At 40.5% G+C, this 22,239-nt stretch overlaps 3 protein-coding genes across 12 annotated transcripts in view; 1 reads left to right on the top strand and 2 right to left on the bottom strand.

Moving 5' to 3' along the window:
• The window catches only part of Rufy3 (RUN and FYVE domain containing 3), a 78,785-nt gene extending 70,823 nt beyond the window's left edge, over nt 1-7,962 (bottom strand). For 4 of the 10 annotated variants that reach the window (XM_074042050.1, XM_074042048.1, XM_074042046.1 and 1 more), the window contains exon 1: nt 7,578-7,962. In XM_074042050.1, coding sequence (XP_073898151.1) covers nt 7,578-7,857 — 280 coding nt within the window. In that variant the 5' untranslated portion in view covers nt 7,858-7,962. Of the gene's footprint in view, nt 1-6,974; nt 7,468-7,577 lie in introns of those variants that run through there. The other 6 variants (XM_074042052.1, XM_074042051.1, XR_012435788.1 and 3 more) reach the window with 5 other exon arrangements.
• Nucleotides 7,963-14,845: 6,883 nt separating this feature from the next.
• On the bottom strand, nt 14,846-16,573 carry Utp3 (UTP3 small subunit processome component). The gene has a single exon (XM_020157188.2). The coding sequence runs from the start codon at nt 16,309-16,311 to the stop codon at nt 14,899-14,901; it is 1,413 nt and encodes a 470-aa protein (XP_020012777.2). The 5' UTR covers nt 16,312-16,573; the 3' UTR covers nt 14,846-14,898.
• A 419-nt stretch (nt 16,574-16,992) lies between these two features.
• Jchain (joining chain of multimeric IgA and IgM) overlaps nt 16,993-22,239 on the top strand; it is a 34,643-nt gene continuing 29,396 nt past the window's right edge. Inside the window, exon 1 of the mRNA XM_020161071.2 lies at nt 16,993-17,125. Coding sequence (XP_020016660.1) covers nt 17,008-17,125 — 118 coding nt within the window. The 5' untranslated portion in view covers nt 16,993-17,007. The remainder of the gene's footprint in view (nt 17,126-22,239) is intronic.

Below are 22,239 nucleotides of genomic sequence, written 5' to 3' on the forward strand. Positions count from 1 at the left end.
ACTGTGGCATTTCTCAGGTTATAAGGAAGGAAGAAGAGTGAGGGGTCAAGATTTTGCCAAGCATTCACATCAAGTGACCAAATTTCCTAAATTCATAAAAAAAAAAAAAGATAGCAGAATCAGATTAAGTATTACAGGAGTGTGTCAAACAGGATCTAAACTTAGAAGAACCATACTGTAAAAGGCAACATGCGAAAACAACTTCTGCTTTCTCTGTACCTCCTGCCAACCTCTTCTTTCCTGTGCATTGCAAGGTTCCAACATTTTGGCACCATCCCTTCTGCCCACCAATACCTGAAATACATGATGAGTGTCATGGTTCTCTTGGTACCATGCAAGTTGAGAGCCAAGCACTTATTAAAATTGGCTTTGCAAGAGGAATGCCACCCATGGAGTGAGGTACTTTGAGCATTGAAAGAAAACAATTTCAGTCCTAGGATATACTACCCAGCAAAACTGTCATTCAAAATTGATGGAGGAATAAAAGTCTTCCACAATAAACCAGAAAGTAAAACAATACATGACCACCAAGCCACCTTTACAAAAGATTCTGAAAGGACTCCTGCACACAGAAGACGAAAACAAACATAACCATAAAAGGATGGGAAGTATTAAACCTCATGAGAAAAACAGACAAGCACTCAGAGTAGCATTAAATTGGCTGCATACACTCAAAACAACTAAATGGCAGGAATCACCACACCTATCAATATTAACACTGAATGTTAAAGGACTCAACTCCCCCATCAAAAGACACCTTTTCATTTTAAGCGAAGTTAGCCAGGCTCAGAAGGCCAAAAATCGTATGCTCTCCCTCATATGTGGATTATAGACCTAAAACAAATATTATTGGACATGGGTCACACACTAAGGGGAGACCGAGTACAGGAGGAATAGGGAAAGGGAAGGAAACCTAAAACTTGAAAGGGTTTGATGTGCCCACTATAGAGGAGTGAATATAGTAATCTTAAACTGACAGAGGTCACTATGGGAAGGTGACTGGGAAGTAGTGAAGAGGTCTGGTAGGGATGATCCAATTCAGGTTGCAATACACATGTGCATGGAAGCAATGCTAGGAATCTGTACAGTTATCTTTATCTCAAGCTAGTGAAAATGCTATGACTTTCTTATTATCTGTTATGTCTTCTCTTCAACAAAATTGAAGAAGAGGGCAGAACAGGTTCTGCCTGGAAGCGAGGGAGTAAGGGGAATGGGGAGGGGGCAGAGGGGGGGCAGTGGGGAGAGATGGCCCAAACAATATATACACATATGAATAAACAAAAGAAATCCTAGTACCACAGGAAAAAAAAAAAAAAAAGGCTGGCGTAATGGCTCAAGTGGTAAGAGCACCTGCCTTGCAAGTATGAGTTCAAATCCCAGTGCTGCCAATATATATATATATATACACACACACACATTCTCTGACCTGCAGTGAAACATGTCAAGGTTTTAGCTGTCTGCATGGCACGTGAAGTATTCCACAAATAGGAGCCACTAATACTATTATTACCTTACTACTCAACATTTTATTGGGGGGTTTGAACTTAGGGCATGCTACCACTTGGGTCACACCCTCAGCCCACTGCTCCTCCCCCCTTTTTCTGTGGCACTGGGGTTTGAACTGAGGGTCTCATCCTTACCCCTTGAGCTGGTCTGCTAGCCCTTCTTGGTGCTGGGTTTTTTTGAACTAGGTTCTTATGAACTATTTGCTTGGGCTGGCTTCGAACTGTGATTCTCCTGATTTGTGTCTCCTGAGAAGTTAGAATTACAAGCATGAGCCATCAGTGCCCAGCTCACTACTCTCATTCTTGATCAATAATTGTTTGGGTAATCATTTGCCTAAGTTGGAGGATATTGGAGTAAGGGCAAACCATCAGAACCAGTAAAGCTTTTGTTATATAATGAAGAGCCTCTTAGGATCCTCTAGCATCCAGAATGAAGCTAAGGTGGAAAGCAAGAAAAAATGCTATCTATAAAGAATAAACTTATGATTATTCACTTTTTTTTTTGCAGTACTGGGTTTGAACTCAGGGCCTCACACTTGCTGGGCAGGTGCTCTACACTTGTGCCATTCCACCAACCCTGAATCTATGATTATTAAGAGAGGAGCAAAGAAAAGTCAAGGTTCAAAGACTAAATCCAGTATTCTGAAATTGTTCCTCTGTCAATCAGAAGTCTAACTTGAATTTCTGATATTGCCAGGCCAGGCCAAAGAGTAGGTGCACATAAAGGAGGGAGGTAGAAGAGAAGGGGAAGAAAGTGGCTGTTAAGACAAATTGTGACAGCTTAAGCAGCAGTGGAGACAAAGGACAATCAGGAAGGCAAGCTGGATGCCAGTGGCTCATGCCTATAATCCTGGCTACTTGAGAGGCTAAGATGGAGGAGGATGGAGGTTCAAGGCCAGCCCAGGCAAATAGTTTGAGTCTCCATCTCCAAAATAACCAGAGCAAAATGGAATGGAGGTGTGGCTCAAGTGGTAGATTGCCTGTTTTACAAGCCTAAAGCCCTGAGTTTAAAACTCCAGTCCTACAAAAAAACAAAAACAAAAACAGGATGGCAAACATTAGTTTAGTCTTGAGGAAGGAGATGAAATGGGGGCATGATCTGAATATCTGCACCTCAAAAGTTCAGGATGTCCCAGGTCATTTCAGCTGTGTGTAAAAAGGTACCACCTGTATTCAACACTCACAAGGGCTAAACTTTAGTTCTCTGGTGGTCATTTATTTACAATTACACATTGTTGGAAAATGCTACATTTCTCAGGATGTGTTTTACTTCTTTCTCCTCCCTCAGTCTCTTTTGGTCTATGTGCTTTTGTTTGCCATTTTGACAAAACAGTGTGTAATGGATTGGAAAATGCCTTTGCTTTCTTAATACAATTGGAAAAGGGCTGAAGGCTAACAGATTAATGAATCACAATATTGTAAACAGGTCAATGATCTACATTGAATGTTCCAAGAAGCTGTGCTTTAAAAAGTCACAAATCAATGTTATTTCAGAAATTACTAGTTTAATGGTGAATTTTCAAAACTTTTGGGTTCTGATGGTTTGATCCTTCTTCCTATAACCCCATTTGGGCAGATAATTCTATATTTACAAAAACAAAATACATTATTTTTGTCTTTTCAAAATTTAAGAAAGCATACATTAAATAAACTAATTAATGCATTCATCTCCTAACTAGCTATAATGTTTTTTAGAGGACTATTAAGCAATTAAAAAAAAACAAAAAAATGAAAGAATACCAACCATGGCTGTACACACCTGCAATCCCATTATTCATGTCAAGACAGGATAGTGAGTTCAAGGCCAACCTGAGTTATGTAGTAAGAACCTCACTCAAAAAAAAATAAATGAATAAACTTTCTCCATATACACATATATGTATATGAAACTGTAAACATAAAATCAATTTTCTTCCTTTAAACAGTGCATAAGCTTATATGTAAATTTGGAAGTCCCTTCCCACATTACAGATTCTTCAATGCAAATTTGGAATTTCCCCACATCATAAATTCTTCAAGGGCATCTGTGTGAGTCAATCACTTGCTTTTCCATGCTTCTCTTTGGCCTATGCAGAGAGAGGGCACTCACTGTTAAGTGTACTTTGAAGTGGGTAGTCATAGTAACACTGACAGTCTTTTTTTTTTTTTTCCCTTCCCTTTCTATTCCTCTTCCAACGCTCCTCACATCTCAAAGCAGCACACACAAATATAGAAAGAAAGCTGCTTTTTTGTGAGTGGGACACTTTTTGTATACTGGTGTCATTGGAGATAAAAGATAATAGTAGAGATGTGGGCTATTTGCATGGAACGGCCTTGAGCATAAATGTTTGCTAACGCTTTGGGAGTTAGAAAAGGAAAATAATAACTTTAAATAGAAGCTATGAACCATGCAAATGGCAGGAATGACTCTTATATCCAGCACTAAGGAGAAGCCATTTCTTGTTCATCTGTCCATTCATAAGAACGGTAAAGGAAGGCATTAAAAGTACTGCATCACGCAAGCAGCTCCTTTTCAGATGGCTGATGAGAAATTTGCATGGAAGTCACATACCAAGAGTTTGGAAAAGACACCATAAAATACGAACACATTTATGAATACATGCAAAGAAAACCCAGAAGTAGACATCCTCCTATAAGGAACGAGTAAGGGTAGTGGTATTGGGGTCCACAAAGAAGAAAGTACTTTGTATGATGTGCTTTTGCTCACCTAAATAATGACAATAGATCTATGTGCTATTTAAAAAGGTATGGTAGTGAATTTGAGATTTAAAATTTAGAAGCATAAAAATTGAGAGTAGCAGCACTCCAAGATTCAGAAAGGGACAGAATCCAAAAATGTACATCAGAAGCCTTCTTTTATACCCTATTTAAGCATGCTGATTTTACTGACGTTATGTCCAAGATTTTATACATGTCACAAACCATAAAAAGTTTAGGCTACCTTTTCTGTCTGCACACAATTTTTCTATTCTTCAACACTGTCATTTAAAAACAAAGCCTTTGAACTCAAATACAAAAGTTAATGCAAAAAAATCTGAGTATAGCTGAGTGCTGGTGGCTCACGTCTATAATCCTAGCTACTTAGGAGGCTAAGATGGAGACAATCTTGATTGGAGGCCCAGCCCCAGCAATAGTTTGAGAGACCCTCATTTCTAAAATAACCACAGAAAAATGGACTGGAGGTGTGGCTCAAGCTGTAGAGTTCCTGCTTTGCAAGCATGAAACCCTGAGTTCAAACCCCAATCCCATTTGCACCAATAAATAAATAAATAAATAAATCTGAGTTCAGTCACATCTAAAATAAAAACATGCTATCTTAATACACATACTCCAAAGATATCATGTATTATGCACTTTTGGCACATGCCCTAAGGGAGTTAAAAATTGGGTGGTAAGAAAGGCTGGGGGTGTAGCTCAGTGGCAGAGTGCTTGCCTAGCACACACAAGGCACTTGTTTCAATCCCCAGTACCATAAATAAATAAATAAAATTAAAAATCTATTAAAAAATCTTTGGCCAGGAGTGGTAGCATGTATCTATAATACCAAAACTGAGGAGGCTGAGGCAGGAGGAGCACAAGTTTGAGGCTACTCTGGGAGACATAAAAAGACTGTCTCAACAAAACAAAAAATTGGGTGCCGAGGAAGCAGATCTCAGTCAGCATAATATTCATTTGGTGCTGAGTTTGACTTTAAGTACTGTCTGGGTAATTAAGGTAAGATGTCTTCACTGGACATGGTGACATACACAGAATTATAAGGTTGAGGCAGGAGGATCACGAGTTTGGCCAACTTGGACCCAAATAAATAAATGAAATGAGAAGTCTTTTTAATGTTGAACAGTTAGGCTGGAGGCATGCCAAAAGTGGTAGAATGCCTGCTTTGCAAGCATGAACCCTTGGGTTCAAACCCCAACATTATAAAAAAAAATTTTTTTTTGGTCAAGAGAGTTCTGGTACGTTATAGAAAGCAATAAATACTGCATTGCCTTGCAAGGCAACGAGGAAGTATTTTCATTTATACCTCGAGTATTCCTTTTTAAGTATGTTTGAATTCTAAAGTACATCACATTAAAAACTCAATGCTCTGGGGGGAGGAGGGGCTAAAGAAGAATGATGGAGGGGGTGAATTCAACTATGATATATTGTAAGAACTTCTGTAAATGTCACAATGCACCCCAATACAACAATATCACAATAAAAAAAATTAAAAAAACTCAATGCTCAAAATAAGAACTACCATAAATCAATTTTATATTTGAATAAAATATACAGCAGTGAATTTTTACTAATATGTGTCTTCAGTGACTGGTCTTAAAAAGCAGAGGTTAATGGAACTGTGTATTTTCTGAGTAATTTTTCTGAGCACATACACATTGATGAACTACTTCAGAAATAAAGACCATGAGGAAATTCTAAAAACTTGTGTCCTAATAAATCACTCCATACACCTGCTAGTATTCTAAGGTCAAAGTAAAAAACACTAGCTTCTTCCATTCCTGATTGTGATCATACTTAAACCCCAATTTCTAACAATACCAACAGCTAACTTCTACTGAGAAGAAGCAGCCAAATAAATGAACTGAAATTCCGATAAGCTCCACAATAGATACCGGCCAACAGGTAAAAGATTCTTCTACATTGGAGTAATTTCTTCATTCGATAGTGATGTGGTTAATGAGCAGATAGCACAGAAATACAAGTTTTTAAGGAGAAAAAAAGAGGCTGTGCTTAAGTACAAAAGCCAATTCCTTAGAAAATGAAAAGTATATTCTTATGTTTACCTCCTTTACTGTACAGAATTCCTTTCTGCTATGAGTAAGACACTCACCCCCTCAGGAGATTAGTTCAGCCCGCTCCAACTAACTGCTGTTTTACAAGACGCTTGGCCAATGGTGAGTCTTTCTAGGCCAGTAGTAAAGAGATGTAACATTGTAGTATCTCCCATAAATCCAGGGGATCTCTACTGTTAACCCAACATAAACCATCGCAATTTTGGACACCTGCTGTTTGATTAAAGAGCATGGTCTTAATAAACAAGGAATCTGGGTCACTTCAGTTCTTCTCTTAAATGCTTACTGAGGGCAAATCATGTAATTATTCTGATCTCCACCTTCCTCATCTGTAAAAAGGGCATCACGCTCGGATCACAGAGATGTTAGCCATTACGATCACGCTGCATGCACACAGGCAATATTCAACAAATGCTTATCTTTTCCTAGGGGCTGGATTAGGATGCAGAAAAAGCAAAGTCAGAGTTTCCTGGCAGTGCAGAGCAGTTAAAAGATTTGTACTGATGCGCTTCAAATACAGAGGGGACGGGGGAGGGGGCTTCCCTCACCTCAGGCAAGTTTCTCTCTCCCTTTTCAGAACTTCTACAGCCAGGTAGTTAGCATTTCCAGCATATTTTGTACTTGTATCATTAAATCTTTTAAAACCAGAACGGACACTCTCCCAGGAGTGCTCACATACCTACTCTCCAGCCCAGCAGCAAAAATAGACATCTGTTGACTAACTGGGCCCACTGAGGGGTGCGCGACACTCTGAGGGCTAGTGTGTGACAGAGGCTTTAGCACGTGAAGGCCTCTTCCGGACAAAAGACAACGTAGGAGATGCCCTTCCCTGGCCACCCTCTCCCCTGGTCGTCCTCTCCGGATCTCTCTCCCAGTTGAGAGAGACGCTTGCTGACATTTACGGGTTTGGATACTACTCGTTAAAACACTCCCCCAGGCTGGCGGGGACCGCGGCCACACCTACTCCGTTGCAGGGGCGCCTGGCAGCCCTCCGGGGAGGGAGGGTCACAGGGTCAACCCGGGCTCCGGGCGCCGCCCCTCCGGCCCGGCCGCTCCACACTCGGGCACGTGGGGGGCCGCCTGCACGAGCTGGGCCGGGGTCGCGGAGAAAGGCTGGGCCTGCAGGAGCCCACGCGCGGCCTGGGGACACCCGAGGTAAATAACCCAGCCGTCCCCGGTTCTCTTCTAGGCCGGCTCAGGGACCCAGCGGGAGGCGGAGCTCCGCGGGGGCCGGGTCGGCCCTGCCCGGAAGCGCGCTTCAGTCCCCATCCCCGCCACTCACGGTGCTTGCCGCTGCTCGGGTAGCTCAGCAGCGGAAAGGGCAGCGGGGAGCCCGGCGACGACGGGGTCCTCCAGGCGCGCTGCGGCTGCGGCGGCGGGCGCACGGCGAAGCCCGCGCCTCCATCGCCGGGGTAGAGCAGGAAGAAAGGTGCGGCCGCCGGTGAGCCGGACTCCGACTGCCCCGCCTCGTCCTCTCGGTCCCGAGCGCCGCGCGGCTCCTCCTGCCACCGCTCCTCGCTGCAACTTTGAGCGCCCGCCGCGGGCGGCGGGGACTCGGCCATACTCCCGCCTCCCTCGGCCGCCGCCCCCGACTCGCGTGCGGGTCCGGACTGGGGAGCAGAGTCTCCGCGAGGAGCCGCCGCCCTGTCCCGTCCGCGCCGCCGCCACCACCGCCACCGCCACCTCCACCTCTGTCGCTCGCTTAGACTCCGACGCCCGCCCCACAGCCCGCCCCAGCGGGTCCCGCGGCCGAGGGACCGCCCCGCCGACGGTCCCTCCCGCCGGCCGGGCTGCTACTCGGCGCCCCTAGGGGGCGGCGTCCTCCCGCGGCTCTCGCGTCAGCTCCACCTGGGGGTGGGGGCGGCACCCGCGCGCACGGCGCTGCTGCGGACAGGTGCGTTTGCCACCCCCCCGCCTCCACCCCAGGCTGGAAAGGTGGGGTCCTGCCACATTCGTCGGCACTGAGGTACACACATCTAGGTTGAAAAGGACAACGCTCATTTTTTAAAACGGCACTTCTCCCCCAGCCCCACTCCCCCGGTACAAAATTGTGCCATTTGCCATTCACAGGCTGGAGCTTCAACCGTTGATTGACGGTTTTGATTCGGGAGCACTTTATGTGATAAACCGGAGGAGGATGACTTCCTTCCACGGAACTCTTTTGTTCCCTGACATGTGCGCAGTGTAGAAATCTTGTACTTGCTTTGACTTGGATTCCATAGTTTTCCAGTGCTCCGGATGCTCATCGTCATCATTATTATTAATTATTATTTTTGACAGGTCTGGCTATTGTAGCCCATGCTGGCCTGGAATTTGTGATCTTCCGGTCTCCCTGAGTGCTGGGATAGCAGTCCTCCACTACCGCACCCGGTTCCCATGAGTGCATTTTAAGGCAACAGTTGAGAATATGACACTTTTCTGTTAACAGATTTTAGTTTTCATGCTGCCTGTATTTTGTTAGTAATTGACCACTGTTTCTTCTGTTGCTTTATTTTGAAGATTTGAATCGATGATCACTGATTCAGTAATTCCCAAAGGATTTTTTTTTTTTCAAAGAAAGACTTTCAATTACTATCTTTCCTTCCTCTCTCCCATCCCTCCCTCTCTTTTGATGGTGCTGGGAATCAAACCCAGGGACTTAATTTTTTTTTAGGCGGGACTGGGGATTGAACTCAGGGCCTCATACTTGCTAGGCAGGCACTCTTTCCTCTTGAGCCATTCCGCAGCCCAAGCCCAGAGTCTTGAGTGTGCTAGGCAAGCACTTTACCATTGAGCTTTATCTCCAGCCCCCAATCTTTATAATTTATTCTCAATTCCTAACAGATTAGGTTTGTTCTGGTTGCAAAATGCTGGCATGGAATCCCTGTTGACTCAGTTAAAACTCACTGCTGTATATAACATTTTGACCTTCTTCTTCCAAGTTAAACTTGTCTGGAAAGCAGAGTAAACTTTTTGTTACTGTGCTCTGTAAATCACTCTTAAGTAAGACTTCTAATACTATGCTTCACCAGGTCTTTTAAACAAAAAGCATTAAAAAGAAAAATGTTTACAAGAAGCTAACTTAAAACAACCTTAGAAATTTTATTAGTATCTTTTAAGTTTCTGGCATTTGTCTGACCTTTTGATCCCAGTTCTGCCTGCTTGAGTGAGGTGTTTGTCCTCTTCTGTAAAATGATTAACTTACTTATTCATAGATGTTGTGTGGGTTAATAGAAATGTAAGTAAAGCCTTTAAAAAATGGTCTAACATAGGGTTAAATAATTATTATCTATATTTCATCATTTTGCCAAAATAAAAAAACTCAGTTGGGGGAAAAAGACTTCTTATATCTTTGAGCATCTTGGAAGTTTTTTGAGCTTTTTCATTTTACTCTATTTTTTTAAGACAGGGTCTTGTTGTGTAGCCCAGGCTGGCCTCCAACTTTCAGTCCTCTTGCCTCAGCCTTAAACTGCTGCTTAAACACCCTGCTCATTTAATCTGTTGATGAGGGTGTTTTGATAAAAGACATTTGTCTTTTAGGAATTGCAAACTGTATTAGTCCTTAAAGAGAAAAACTAAGATTCCAGATACATGGCTTTAATGCTCTGTACGTAACTGGACCTTTTATCTTGTTTTTTCATACAGAATTTTTTTTAAAAAGATTTTTATTTTTGGTGGTGCTGGAGTTTGAACTCAGGGCCTCACACTTGCTAGGCAGGCACTGTACCACTTGAGCTCTGTCAGCTATTTATTTATATTTTTTGGCAGTAGTAAGGTTTGAACTCAGGACCTTGCACTTGTTAGGCACTCTACTACTTGAGATATGGCTCCAGCCTCACATGCAGAAATTCTTAAGGATCATTGTATTATCGTCAGGATCCTTCATAAAGATGTTTTGCAATGTTTCAGTAAAGAATTTGGACTTGACATGTTGGCACACACCTGTAACCCTAGCACTTGGGAGGCTGAGGCAAGAGGATCATGATTTTGAGGTCAGACTGGGCTACATATGGAGAACACGATCTCAAAAAATTTTTTTTGGCAAGAATGTACACTTATGCCATTATATATAAATATCAGTCAGAGGAGCTATCAAGCTAACAAAGTATAAAATGCCAGCTACTTTCTCCTTTAAAAGACAATACTGACAGGTATAGAAACACTGACATGCTATGGAATCTTGCACTGTATTTTTTTGTGTGTGCACATGCTCCTCTACTTTTAAAAAAAGGCTGTTTATATCTTATTGTCATTAAGTGGCAGTATAATGACTACAAAAAATCAGCTGAAATAGTCCTTTAGAATTTACAGGTAAGGCTGTTTAATCAACTTTTTCTTTAAAGATGGATGGTACTCCAAGTTTCTGACACTTTTAGCATTTGGATCAATAACATAATCACAGCTGTGCATTAGCTTTAGTGACGTAATGGGCTGACTCAGCTCCTACACACCATCAAGGAAGCCAAGATTATAAAAACAAGCCTAAACAAGATGTTCCTTCTTGAAAATGTAGAACATTTTCCTGTAATTCTAAAGTGACAAAATATAAGCTCTATAATTAAGAATCAGCTGTTAATTTTCTCCTGCAATAAAGCAGGTGCTTTTAACTATATCTACAGTTTTTGTTATTCACATTTGGCTTCTATTTATTTATTTTTGGTGGCACTGGGGTTTGAACTCAGGGCCTGTGCTTGTCAGGCAGATGCTATACCACTTGAATCATGCTCTAGCCCAGCCATGTTTGTTTTTTAAATATCCTTTGATGATTTTAAGGATATTAAAGATACAGTGTGTTGCAAGGCCTTTTAAGGATTAAAGTGTTAGCTGGCAATGTATTTTTAGTATAAGCTTCTTAGTGCTGTGAATCAAAAAAGATAATCACTTGAGAAGAGCTGATTTTTTTTTTTTTAGTATAATACACAGACCATGAATCTAAAATATGTTTTCTTGAAAAATTTGTTTCACATTGTGTGGTACTTTGGAAAAGTATTATTTGAAAACAAAGTACTCAATTTAAGACTTCATATTAAACTTATGTTAATAAATACAAAAGTTTATTTAAACCAGTTAGTTAATACAAATCCTCAAATGAAGCTCTTGTAAGAATCCACTGTTCTTTACTTCTGATTACTAGGGTTGTTTTTTTTTTTTTTTCAGTACTGGGGCTTGAACTCAGGGCCTTCACCTTGAGCCACCCCCCCCTCTTTTTTTTTTGTGATGGGTATTTTCGAGTACCAGAAAATATAAGTGTCTGGCTGGGTGCCGGTGGGCACACCTGTAATCCTACCTACTCGTGAGGATCGCAGTTCCAAGCCATCCTGGGCAAATAGTTTGAGAGACCCTATCTCTAAAAAACTCATCACAAAAATAGGGCTGATGGAGTGGCTCAAGGTGTAGGTCCCAGTACACTCACACTAGGTTGGGTGACTCACATGAGGTAAGGCACAGGAATCTGCATTTCAAACTTACCAGTGGATTCTTAGGCATTCTAGTTTAAGAAACCTTATGGTAGATCCAAAGCGAAATTAACTCATTCGGATAGTTTTCCTCCCCCACCCAATGGATTAACAATAACTGACACTAAGCACTTAACTACCTGCCAGGTACTTTTCTAAATGTGTTATATGGACTATCTACTTAAATGGCTGTAACAATCTCATATTATTCCATGTGAGGAAAAGAGCAGAGGTTAGGTAGACCAAAGACACATTGTAGATAGTCAAAATGTGCAGAATTTGAACTCATGCTGACTCTGGAGGCCAAGCTCCTCCTAAATGTTAATATAACTATAATATATATATTTATATATATTCTTTCTTTTTTGGAGATTGTCTTCCTATATAGCCTGGGCTCCATAGCTCGACCATATTGCTGTTCCCCTAAAAGCCCCTACAACAAATGGGAGTATCTAAAATAATAGGGATGGGGTATAGTTCAGTGTTAGGGGGCTTGTCTAGCATGCCCAAGGCCCTAGGTTCCATCCCCAGAATAGATTTCCCACAGAAACTTTTCCAGTTTAAAATTTTAGCTGAATCCTACATATTTTGAGGGACCATGTACCATTCAGTGCTCATCATTGTGATCCCTGACATGTGAAACATAATTTCACCTTTCCTGAATTATTTTGGTAGTTAATTTATATAATTTGTTTTCTTGTGGTGTTGGGGATCAAACTCCAGGACCTTGTGCAGTTAGGCAAATGCTCTGTTATATCCCCAACCTTCATGGTGCTTTCCTCCTTCCTGCCTTTTGGCATTAACAGGATTGAACTCAGGCTATACCTCAGTCCATTTGTATACTTTTTCTACACAAAAACTAAAGAGGTGTGTTTATTTAACTCCTTATAGGTAAAAATACAGATAAGAAGTTTGCTTAGAGAAATCAACCCAAAGCCTCAGGCAGCTGGATAACAGTAATTTCACTGGATCACTAACTTGATGTTTTTGCCTTCTTTCATACTTTGTATTTTCCATAGCTGTCCATTTTGTAATTATGCTGTCATAAAACAGGTTGTACTTTGTATTGATGGTTGGTATTAGTAATCTGCAGAAACTGATTTGCGACGCTCTTGAGTTCTCAAAGTAAGTCTCTGAAAAATGAACATGCTGATAATTTATTCATGTTTCCTAACAGTATTTAACACATAGTGCTCTTTTAGTAATTATGAATTTTAGAAGATATAAATTAAATATTAAATCCAGTAACTTGTTTTGCTACTTTTTTTTGCAGTACTGGGGTTTGAACTCAGAGCCGCACCTGCTTGTTAGGCACTCTAGCACTTGAGCCACAACCAGCCCTTTTTCTGTGTTGGGTGTCTTTGAGACAGGCTCTTACAAAGTATTTGCCTAGGCTGGCTTTGAACTTGGATCCTCCTGATCTCTGCTTCCTGTGTAGCTAGTACAGGTGTGAGGCACCACCACCAGGCTCCTCTTCTGCTGTTAACTCACAATCAGACAAAGCCACCTTTTATGTTTCTAATATAGGATAGCACCATCTACATCCTAACTATTCCAATATGAATTAATTGAATATGTGTCAGGTTTAATTTTTTCCACTTTCCTTTTCTTCCTTTAAAACATTTTGTTTTCACCACAACACTATATACACTGCAGGGATTGACACAAAGCCAATTAGTTTTAACATTAACTTCATATCCTCTTTTTGGTCCTGTCTCAGATTTTCTCTCGTGTGCTCACCCAATGCTCCCTTCTCCTAGATTTAGGATATTAATTTTTCAAGGAAAATCCAACACTTAATGATTACTATGTAACAATACCATTCTAAGAGCTTACATACATTACTTCAGTTAATGTAGGTACGACTATTATCCAGGTTTTGGAATGGAGACATCAAGTAACTTTATAAAGTCATAGAAATTAAGTGATAGAGCTAGGTTAGGAACGTGAGTAGTCTAACTATAGTCTGCTCTTAACCACTGTTGCATGGCTTCTCCAAGGTAAGCCTCATACAGATGAAGAAATATTAACTAAAAATCACTTAGGTAAGTAACTGTAATACCTGTACTTCTACTTTGCCAGAAAAGGATGGGGTTTTGGGGTTGGAAGCCAGAAAAGCTTAATAGCTATTTGACCTTGAGAAAGTTAATTCTCTTTACAGTAGTTTCCTCATCTTTAAAATGTGGGTAACAGAATTTACCACAACTGGCTTTTGAGGAATAAGGAAGTAAGTACAAACAAGGTGCTCAGAAAAGTATCTAAGTAGACACTCAGTATTATATTTTCAACCTTTTTTTTTTTTTTAATAAGAAAACAAAATAGGTGTGTGTACTACGCTCTTTGGAAGCAGCTGTAAATCAGAGATTAAGAGACTAAGTACTCAGTTAAGTTAGTTCAGGTTCAAAGGAGGTATCCCTTGGAAAGTTAACCTCCCAGCATCTTCCGTATGTGGTATGGAGCATAGTACCACCTCATAAAGTTACTGTAAGGATTAGTGTTTATCTACCATGTCAAAGATCATTAGAAAATATTTACAATTGGTGTAATTGGAGCATATCTTTTCCTTTTTCCATTTTAAACCAACACTTCTCTTTATTCCTATGCTTTTACCCCAGAATATATGAGATCATGTTAACATTAAACCCACATATTACCTTATTTACCACATGAAGTACCATTATAAAGTTCCTCTTTATTTTTACCACAGAACGTACAAAATCCTTGTTAATATTAAACCTATGTGTTGGTAAGTATCCTGTCCAAGTAATGCAATTGGGTAAATGAAATATGTCAGAACAGTTTTATAGGCTATTTTACAGATAAAATAATTGCTAAAGGACCATATTCTTCGTGTGAAATGCTATGTAAGTGTTGTAAGTTCCAAGTACACTCCACAATTAGTTGGGGAATTTTCCTATGCTAATACTTAACAAAATACTGGAAAACATTTTTTTCAACACCATCTCTTTCTCTAAGCACCTCACACTGTTCCCACAATTCTTAGAATGACTTTAATGTAAGTTACAGGGCAAATAATTGAGCAATAACCCAAATAAATTTCCCTGCTAACAGGAATTTTAAACTTGATTATGTATTATATATTAATACACCTTAGTTAAAAATAAAAATTTATTGATATATTGCCAAATTTTAAGCTAAACAAAACCTTTACTTAAGCTTGATGCTCTTTTTAACTCCTGCACGAATGCCAGATAATTCACCACTATAACGTTGTTCTTCTCTACGAACTTCACGAACCTGTCCTCTTCTTCGAATTTTGGCTCTTCTGAATTTCTCCCTATGTTTTACTCTGGGATTTCGATCAATCTTCTTTCTCCTAGGTGTAAGTCCCCTATTTTTAGCAATCTGATAGGTAATGGCTCTCTTTGCATTTTGTTCTTCAAGAGCCTGCTCTTCAGCACTATTTTCTTCTTTCTTCCTCTTCAACTTTTGCCTGTCTTCTATTTCTTTATAGTATTTCAGTGCAGCTTCATCAAAATCAGAATCACCAGCAAGATCTACAGTAGAAGTGGCAGAAGTCTGTGAAACAGACTTTGGCTTGGCTTTGGTGAGTTTTGCTTTTAGATTCAGTTCTTTCTTTACAGCATCATCCTTAAGTGTGAGTAGATTACGAATTTCAGAGGACAGCTTCTGGTCCACAACCAACAGCTTGTTGATCAGATTTCGGTAAGTAACAAGCCTTTCTATAACAGGATGTCCATGTGCAGGGACTCTCCTGGATTTTAGAATCAAATAAAAACTGATGTTGGAGCAATAGTTCAAGTAGAGGTTATATTTGGTCCTCAGGTATTGGCTTCCTTTTCCAGATGGAATGATCCCTTGCTCCACCAACTCTAACAAGGGTTCAAGCTCATCCTTCACTTCTGTCAACTTGACTTTCAGGTCTTCTATCAGCTCCAAGAGCTCTGGTGATTCCTTTCGTAACATCTTCAGCTTCTCTTTCACTGAAACTTTAGCCAAATCCTTCACGACCCGTGTCTCAGACTCTTCTACCCGAGACACCGGTTTTGCAAAAGCCTCCACCCAAGCAACTCCAAAATCATCCTCTTGCAGGGACTGAGCTAGGCGTAGTTGAATCACCTGTGCCTCCTCCTCCTCCTCTCTTTCCTCCTCCTCTACTTCTTGTTGACTCTGCCGCCCGCGGGATTTGGAACCATAGTCTGTGTCATAGTAAAGTTTTTTCCTCTGACCCCACGACAAACTGGGATCCGTAGGGGCCTCAGTCTCACTCTGCATCGAGCTCCCACCATCTTCATCGCTATCCTCCTCATCCCCCGCACTCTCTCCATCTTGGTCGTTTTCAACGTCAGTATCTAGAGCTAGCACCTCCTCCTCCTCATCGCCATCCTCATCGCCACTTTCTACTTCGCTCCAGCCCTTAGCCAAGGCTGCCCGGGATCGTGCCTCATGGAAATCATCTACCTGATCTTGGTAGTAGCTGGAATTCCCTGGTGAGGGTGGCGACCCTAAATCTTCATTTTCGTCTGCGGCCGTGCGTCCTGCCTTGGCTTGCATAGCTGCCCATTGGGCCGCTCCACGTCGCCGGGATCTTTTCACCATGACTCATACGCTGTCTCCGGTTCTCCAGCAACCCCGGGATTTCCGCTACCTCTCACCTCGGGGTACGAACTACACGCACCAGCAACGAGCCGCTTAAAACAGCACTCGGCTCCCCGCCACGCGAGCTTGCAGACACCAGGTAGGCTTCAGGAGTTCCCGCTTCCTTCCGGCCCCCAAGATGCCCTCTGCTTGGTGTGTGAACAAGAATTTCCGGTGACTGAGAGCTCTTTCCCCTGTGCAATTTTAATGCTAGTAGATTTCGGCGCAGTAAAATCTCTCCGGGTAGGAACAACAGAGTGCGGAACTTTCGTTCCTCAAAGTCTTTCCGGAGACTGCTGCACCTAGTCTCGCGAGACTAGGAGTGGCTAGGGGGCTAGAATCGTGGCAGCATCGTGATGGGTCAGTAGTGGGCGCTGTTCCTTTATGCCTACGACGGTTGTGGGAACAGAATGATAGCGCGTGTAGGTTTCCTGCTCCGGGTTTGTTTTTAATTATCCACTTCATACTATGGAAGTTAGTCAGGTTGTTTCCTTTCTTACCCAGCTACAGCTAGCTGACGCCACGTTTTGGGTGTGAGGCGGCAGAGCGAGAGCGCAGGCGCGGCCTCCGGACGGGCGTTAGCAGTTCGCACCTTGGTGCCCGCGGGGCCAGTGACCTCTCCACAGAGATTTGTAGAGCCGTGTGACCTGGGGCGGGATGGGAGGCCGAGCCCCGCTGTGTGGTTCGACTTTTCCCCCAGGAACTCCAGTAGGTCGCGGCGGTCTGTTTCCTTGGCCAGGGGAAAAGCCACTGCGCTTTCTTTGTGCTGGAAAAGGTTCGTTTTTCAAGATGTTTGGGAAGTGACACCCTTGTAGCTCTCAAGGGCGAACCCTGTATTTGCTAAAGAATAGATCCCTTATTGTTTAGAATTGAATTGTAATAGTTAATGACTTAAACATTGATTAAGTGCCAAACGCGTGCTTGGCAGTGCGCTAGGCTCCGAGGGAGCTGTGGTGACACTTGGAGACCGTGGCCCGCGAGGACGCGCGCTCACGGAGCGGGACGTGTCACGTTGGGATCGGGATAAGTACTGTGAACGCAAAAACACATACGTCTTTGTACGAGCCAGGCCTCTTAAAAGAGAATTGGTAACTCCTGCCTACACTTGGGAAATTTCTGCTGGGCTCAGGACAGCTGTGAGCTCTTCTTTAGTTGTTTTTTCCTTAGTTCTTCCATAGCACTTAATGGATCTCTGCAATCACTTAGATTTCGATCATTTAGTACAGAGTGTGGCACAGAGTAGATGTTGAAATTTTGTCTGTGTTTTTACCTGTCTTAATTGCTAGATAAAGCTGAGTGAATAAATGATGTATAAAGTCAAGGGACCTAACCTGAACTAGAATGGATTTCTGGAAACATCAATTACAACTTCATACAACTTTATACATGTGCAAACAGGCTTGGGGTTATGACACCAGCAAATCTGGCACAGAAACCAGGGACAGGGGTTACTTACCAGGATCTCACATTTTTGCTGTTATCAGTCCTTTGCCTCCTAATGTGCAGGGTTTCAGACTTCTTCCAGAGGGTATATGGGTGGAATGAAAAAAACCAGGAGCGGAGATTAAAGTGTTTGAAGAAAAGGATGGTAATCAGGAAAGAATTAGTGAAATGGATCTTCAAAGCATTATTAGTGCTGGAAGCATGAAAGGACTGACTGTGATCTTAGAGTAATTCAAGGTTTAAGTTTTCAGACACTGCATATAATGGGTTCAAAGTCAGTATTACGAACCCTTCAAACTAAAGTAATTGGAAGCTGAACATTTATTGCTAAAATTAATGGTGACATACAATTTATTTGTAGAACTCATAGTGTCATTAGGGTAAGAAAAATAATGCATATTCTCATAAAAGTGATATTTTGAAGTAAACTATTTAAAAAAGTGCCCAAAGGGTGTCAAGCATTTTTAAAAGTCACAAGATTTTAGAAAATACAATTTAGGTTATTTTTTAGATGAGAGCTTGATTTTGCCCAGGTTGGCCCAAGACAGCAATCCTGTACCTATTCCTCACCCCTTAGCAGGGATTATGGTTATGTTCCACCACACCAGCTTTTTTGGTTGAGATGGGTTCTTGGTAATTTGCCCAAGTTGGCCTTGAGCTGACACTGTCCCAGTAGCTGGGATTACAGGGGTTCACCACACCTAGCCTCACTGGTACATTTTGACTTTTTTTTTTTTGTGGTACTGGGGTTTGAATTCAGGGCCTACACCTTCAGCCACTTCACTAGCAAACCCTTCCCCTCTTTTTGTGATTTTATTTTTTAAGATAGGGTCTCTCCACTTGTTTGCCAGGGCTGGCTTTGAACTGGGATCCTCCTGATCTCTGCCTCCTGAGTAGCTATGGTTACAGGCATGAGCCACCTGCACCTGGCTTTTACTTGTATTAATACTTTATATCCCTTCATCTATATTTAAAATTCACACAAAAATGAAATGGAAAAACTGCCAATGCCTTATTTCTGTTCCCTATTTTTCCACTTATAATCATGTACTTAGGTACCGTTTGACCCCATGGAAAGATTATCTAACTTTCAGAACTACCAGTAATAGAAATAAGTGAAAAAAATGTTATTGATAATGTAGATGTTCTCCACATATGCAACATGCTAGCTGGTTAGCTTTTGGCATAATTGTTACACATTTGGCATGGATAACACACAGGTTGGTATCTTCAAATAGGTCAACCAGATATCCCTCACTTGCTGTGTTCTGTAAGCATAATATGTGTTGAAGTTCTGAGCAGTTGCTCACACCAGATACTGGAAAGAGAATTTGCAAATCACAAGTTCAGTGAATTTTGTTTATTTGTTTGTTTTTTGGCCCTACTGGGTTTGAACTCAGAGCTTTGAACTTGCTGGGCAAGTGTTCTACCACTTGAGCCATGCCTCCAACCCTTCAGTGAACTTCTGATAGTGTCTGATTTCACTGAGTGGCGCAGAACACTAGACCTGAATTGATGAGGTTTTTCTGTCCCTCCAGTAGAGGGTGCACACTTACTAGCAGCCTTTGTAGCCTGTGGTTTCCTAAGGGCTTTACCACGGGTGGTATGAGCCATGTTATAGAGAACCCCTTACTTAACCCCTTCTTCTCCTACTGGAGGTTCAAGAGCTAGAGGTGGTGCTGACTGGGAATGCAATTCTGCTTACTATCTGCAGCAGAACATTATATAAAAGGCAAACTAGCCAGTTAAGGAGTACATCACCTAGAAAAGATAGAGCTTCATTTTGTGGAAAAGAAGACACACATACAGATTACTAAAATTTAAGGCAATGTGTCTCTTCACCCTGTGCTGTAAGAGATTAGTTTAGAATTTATTTTGAAAATACTGATTAAAATGAAAATGGGATTGTAATTATACCTTTGCTTTAAATGTATAACATTTCCCTTGTATCTAACCATTTTATTTATGGACGTAAACAAATACTAATTGTTCTGTTCATTTTTATTTCAAATTATTTGAGACTTTATAGTCACACTTTGACTAATATGCACATATTATTATAGATAACTTAGAAAACTTTTGTATACTTAAATGGGAGCGATCATATTACTCTAATATTATTTAGTTACCCTAAACATTACACTTTCTATTTACTTAGAATAGAGTTTCAATATTAGTGAATATTCAATGTTGTACTTTAACATCCTAAGATCTTTTTAAGTAAGGACTAGTTACAAGTCATTTCTTCAATTCCAGTAACAACATTATACCATTCCTAAGCCACATATTAGAATTATTTACCACCTAGGAATTTTGTCGAAAATTTGTGTTTCTGAAAACATGAATTAATGGTTTTATCATATCCTAAGCCTATGCCAATTAAAAATAGAAACACTGAGGACTGGAGATGTGGCTCAAGTGGTAGAGCACCTGCTTTGCAAGGATGAAGCCCTGAATTCAAACTTCAGTCCCATCAAAAAAATGAAAACAATAAAAACATTGAGTCCCCAGAGAAAATACACAAATGCTGAATACATTTGACATTTGACTTCTGTATTTATGGCAACTACAATTTATCATTGGCTTGAATCTTTATTATATTATTGTGATATCTGGCAAGGAGTTAACAAGCTACACAAAATGAAGGCCAACAAGATTTCTTTTTTCCTTACTTTATCTAGGAGATTTTCCTTTTGTGGAAGATAGGGTTCTGTGAAAGACACACTATCTGACACTAGGGTACTTCCTTCATGGTATGTGTTCTATGTGTCAAAAGTATTATCTCACAAAATTTATTTAAAATAATCTCTGTTTCTTCCTAGACTATTGAAATAATAAAAATTATTGGTAGGTAAAATTAAGTGTTCTTTTTATGTGCTAGGTTCTGTCATAAATTCTTTCTTTTTTTTTTTTTGAGACAGTGTCTTGGTTTGTAGGCCACACTGGCCTTGAACTTGTGATCCTTCTGCCTCAGCCTCCCAAGTGTTGTAATTACAGGCTGGCACCACCATGCCTGGAAGCACAGGTTTTTAAATTTCAAGGTAATTAACATGTAAAAGGTAAAATATTTAATGTATAATTTTTGTCAATTTGAGATAATAATTGAATGCATTTTACCTCTTATTGTAGTATTGCAGACTAGGTTTGGATGATTGATGTCAAAAGGAGTAGGTTTTTTTTTTTTTCTTTTAAATGCTTAGTGAGGTAGTATTAATAAAAATAATAATTTGATATGAGAGTAATAATAGGAAAATGTATTCTTGGTGTTAATAATTACCAACTTATTTAGACAAAAGCTATTTTTTAACAGAAAAGAATGGATTATTTTTAGGTATGAGAAAGAAAATGGAAGAGATGAAATACAGTTTTCATCTGCTTTCATTTCCATCAGAAACCACTTACTCTGAGACCAATATGTAATGGATTCTTTTTTCAGATAAGGTCTGTATCTATTTTCAGTTACAAAAATATCCTAAAAGTGATTTGGAAGTAAGATATGAAACTTTGTACTGGCATATGTGATAAATATTTGAAACTTTGTAAGCTTTTATTTTAAAAGGTCTTGGTTTGTAGCCTTAATTACAAAATAAGGAATTTAATGAAATTGTATTATTGCTTTCTTTTCCAAACTCTAATCCAACTAAAAACTGTGTAATCGTTTTTGAAACATTTTTATGAATAGGAAACTTACAGGTATAATTTTTTCCCTTAGGTAAATTCTTTTTCTCTCATCATCTCTCATCCTTTTTTTTCATCAGTTTTTTTTTGTTGTTGTTTTGAGATAAGGTTTCACTGTGTAGGCCAAGCTAGAATGGAACTCATTCATGATCCTCCTGCCTTAGCCTCCCAAGTGCTGGGATTATGGGTATGTACCACCATGCCCTGCTCGTTTCTCTTTCTGTACAGAATAAGTCCTTAGCTTTTAGACTAACATTCAAAGCCTGCCTTTATCTGACCCTAACTTATTTTCTCAGGCTTTCTAGTCCTGGGTAAAACTATACCTTCTCTGTGCCTTCTTCTCTGATATACTTCCTTCCATTAACATTTAATAGCCCCTTTGCTTTCCTAAATTAGGCATTTCTAAACATTTTTTCCATTGTGTTAAGACTAATTATGTATTTATTTTTTTCTGCCAGATATATTACCATTCTTTTCTGTAACCCTTATAATATCTAATATAGTTACTTATATATATTAAATACTGACAATATCTGATCAAATGAGTTAAATTGAGCTCTGTTAGATTTCAATAAGGTATTAGATGTTATCAAGAACAATCTGTTAACTGGGCATTGGTGGCTTACACCTGTAATCCTACCTACTCAGGAGGCAGAGATCAGGAGGATTCCAGTTCAAAGCCAGCCCAGGAAAATAGTTTGTGAGACCTTATCTCAAAAAAAAAAAAAAAATCCCATCACATAAAAGGGCTGGTGGAGTGACTCAAGG

The sequence above is a fragment of the Castor canadensis genome, chromosome 9, assembly GCF_047511655.1.
Source record: "Castor canadensis chromosome 9, mCasCan1.hap1v2, whole genome shotgun sequence".
In the NCBI taxonomy this organism is placed as follows: Eukaryota; Metazoa; Chordata; class Mammalia; order Rodentia; family Castoridae; genus Castor; species Castor canadensis.

Excerpts from the sequence above, each read along its gene's own strand:
- Utp3 (XM_020157188.2), bottom strand. The coding sequence starts at position 16,311 with ATGGTGAAAAGATCCCGGCGACGTGGAGCGGCCCAATGGGCAGCTATG.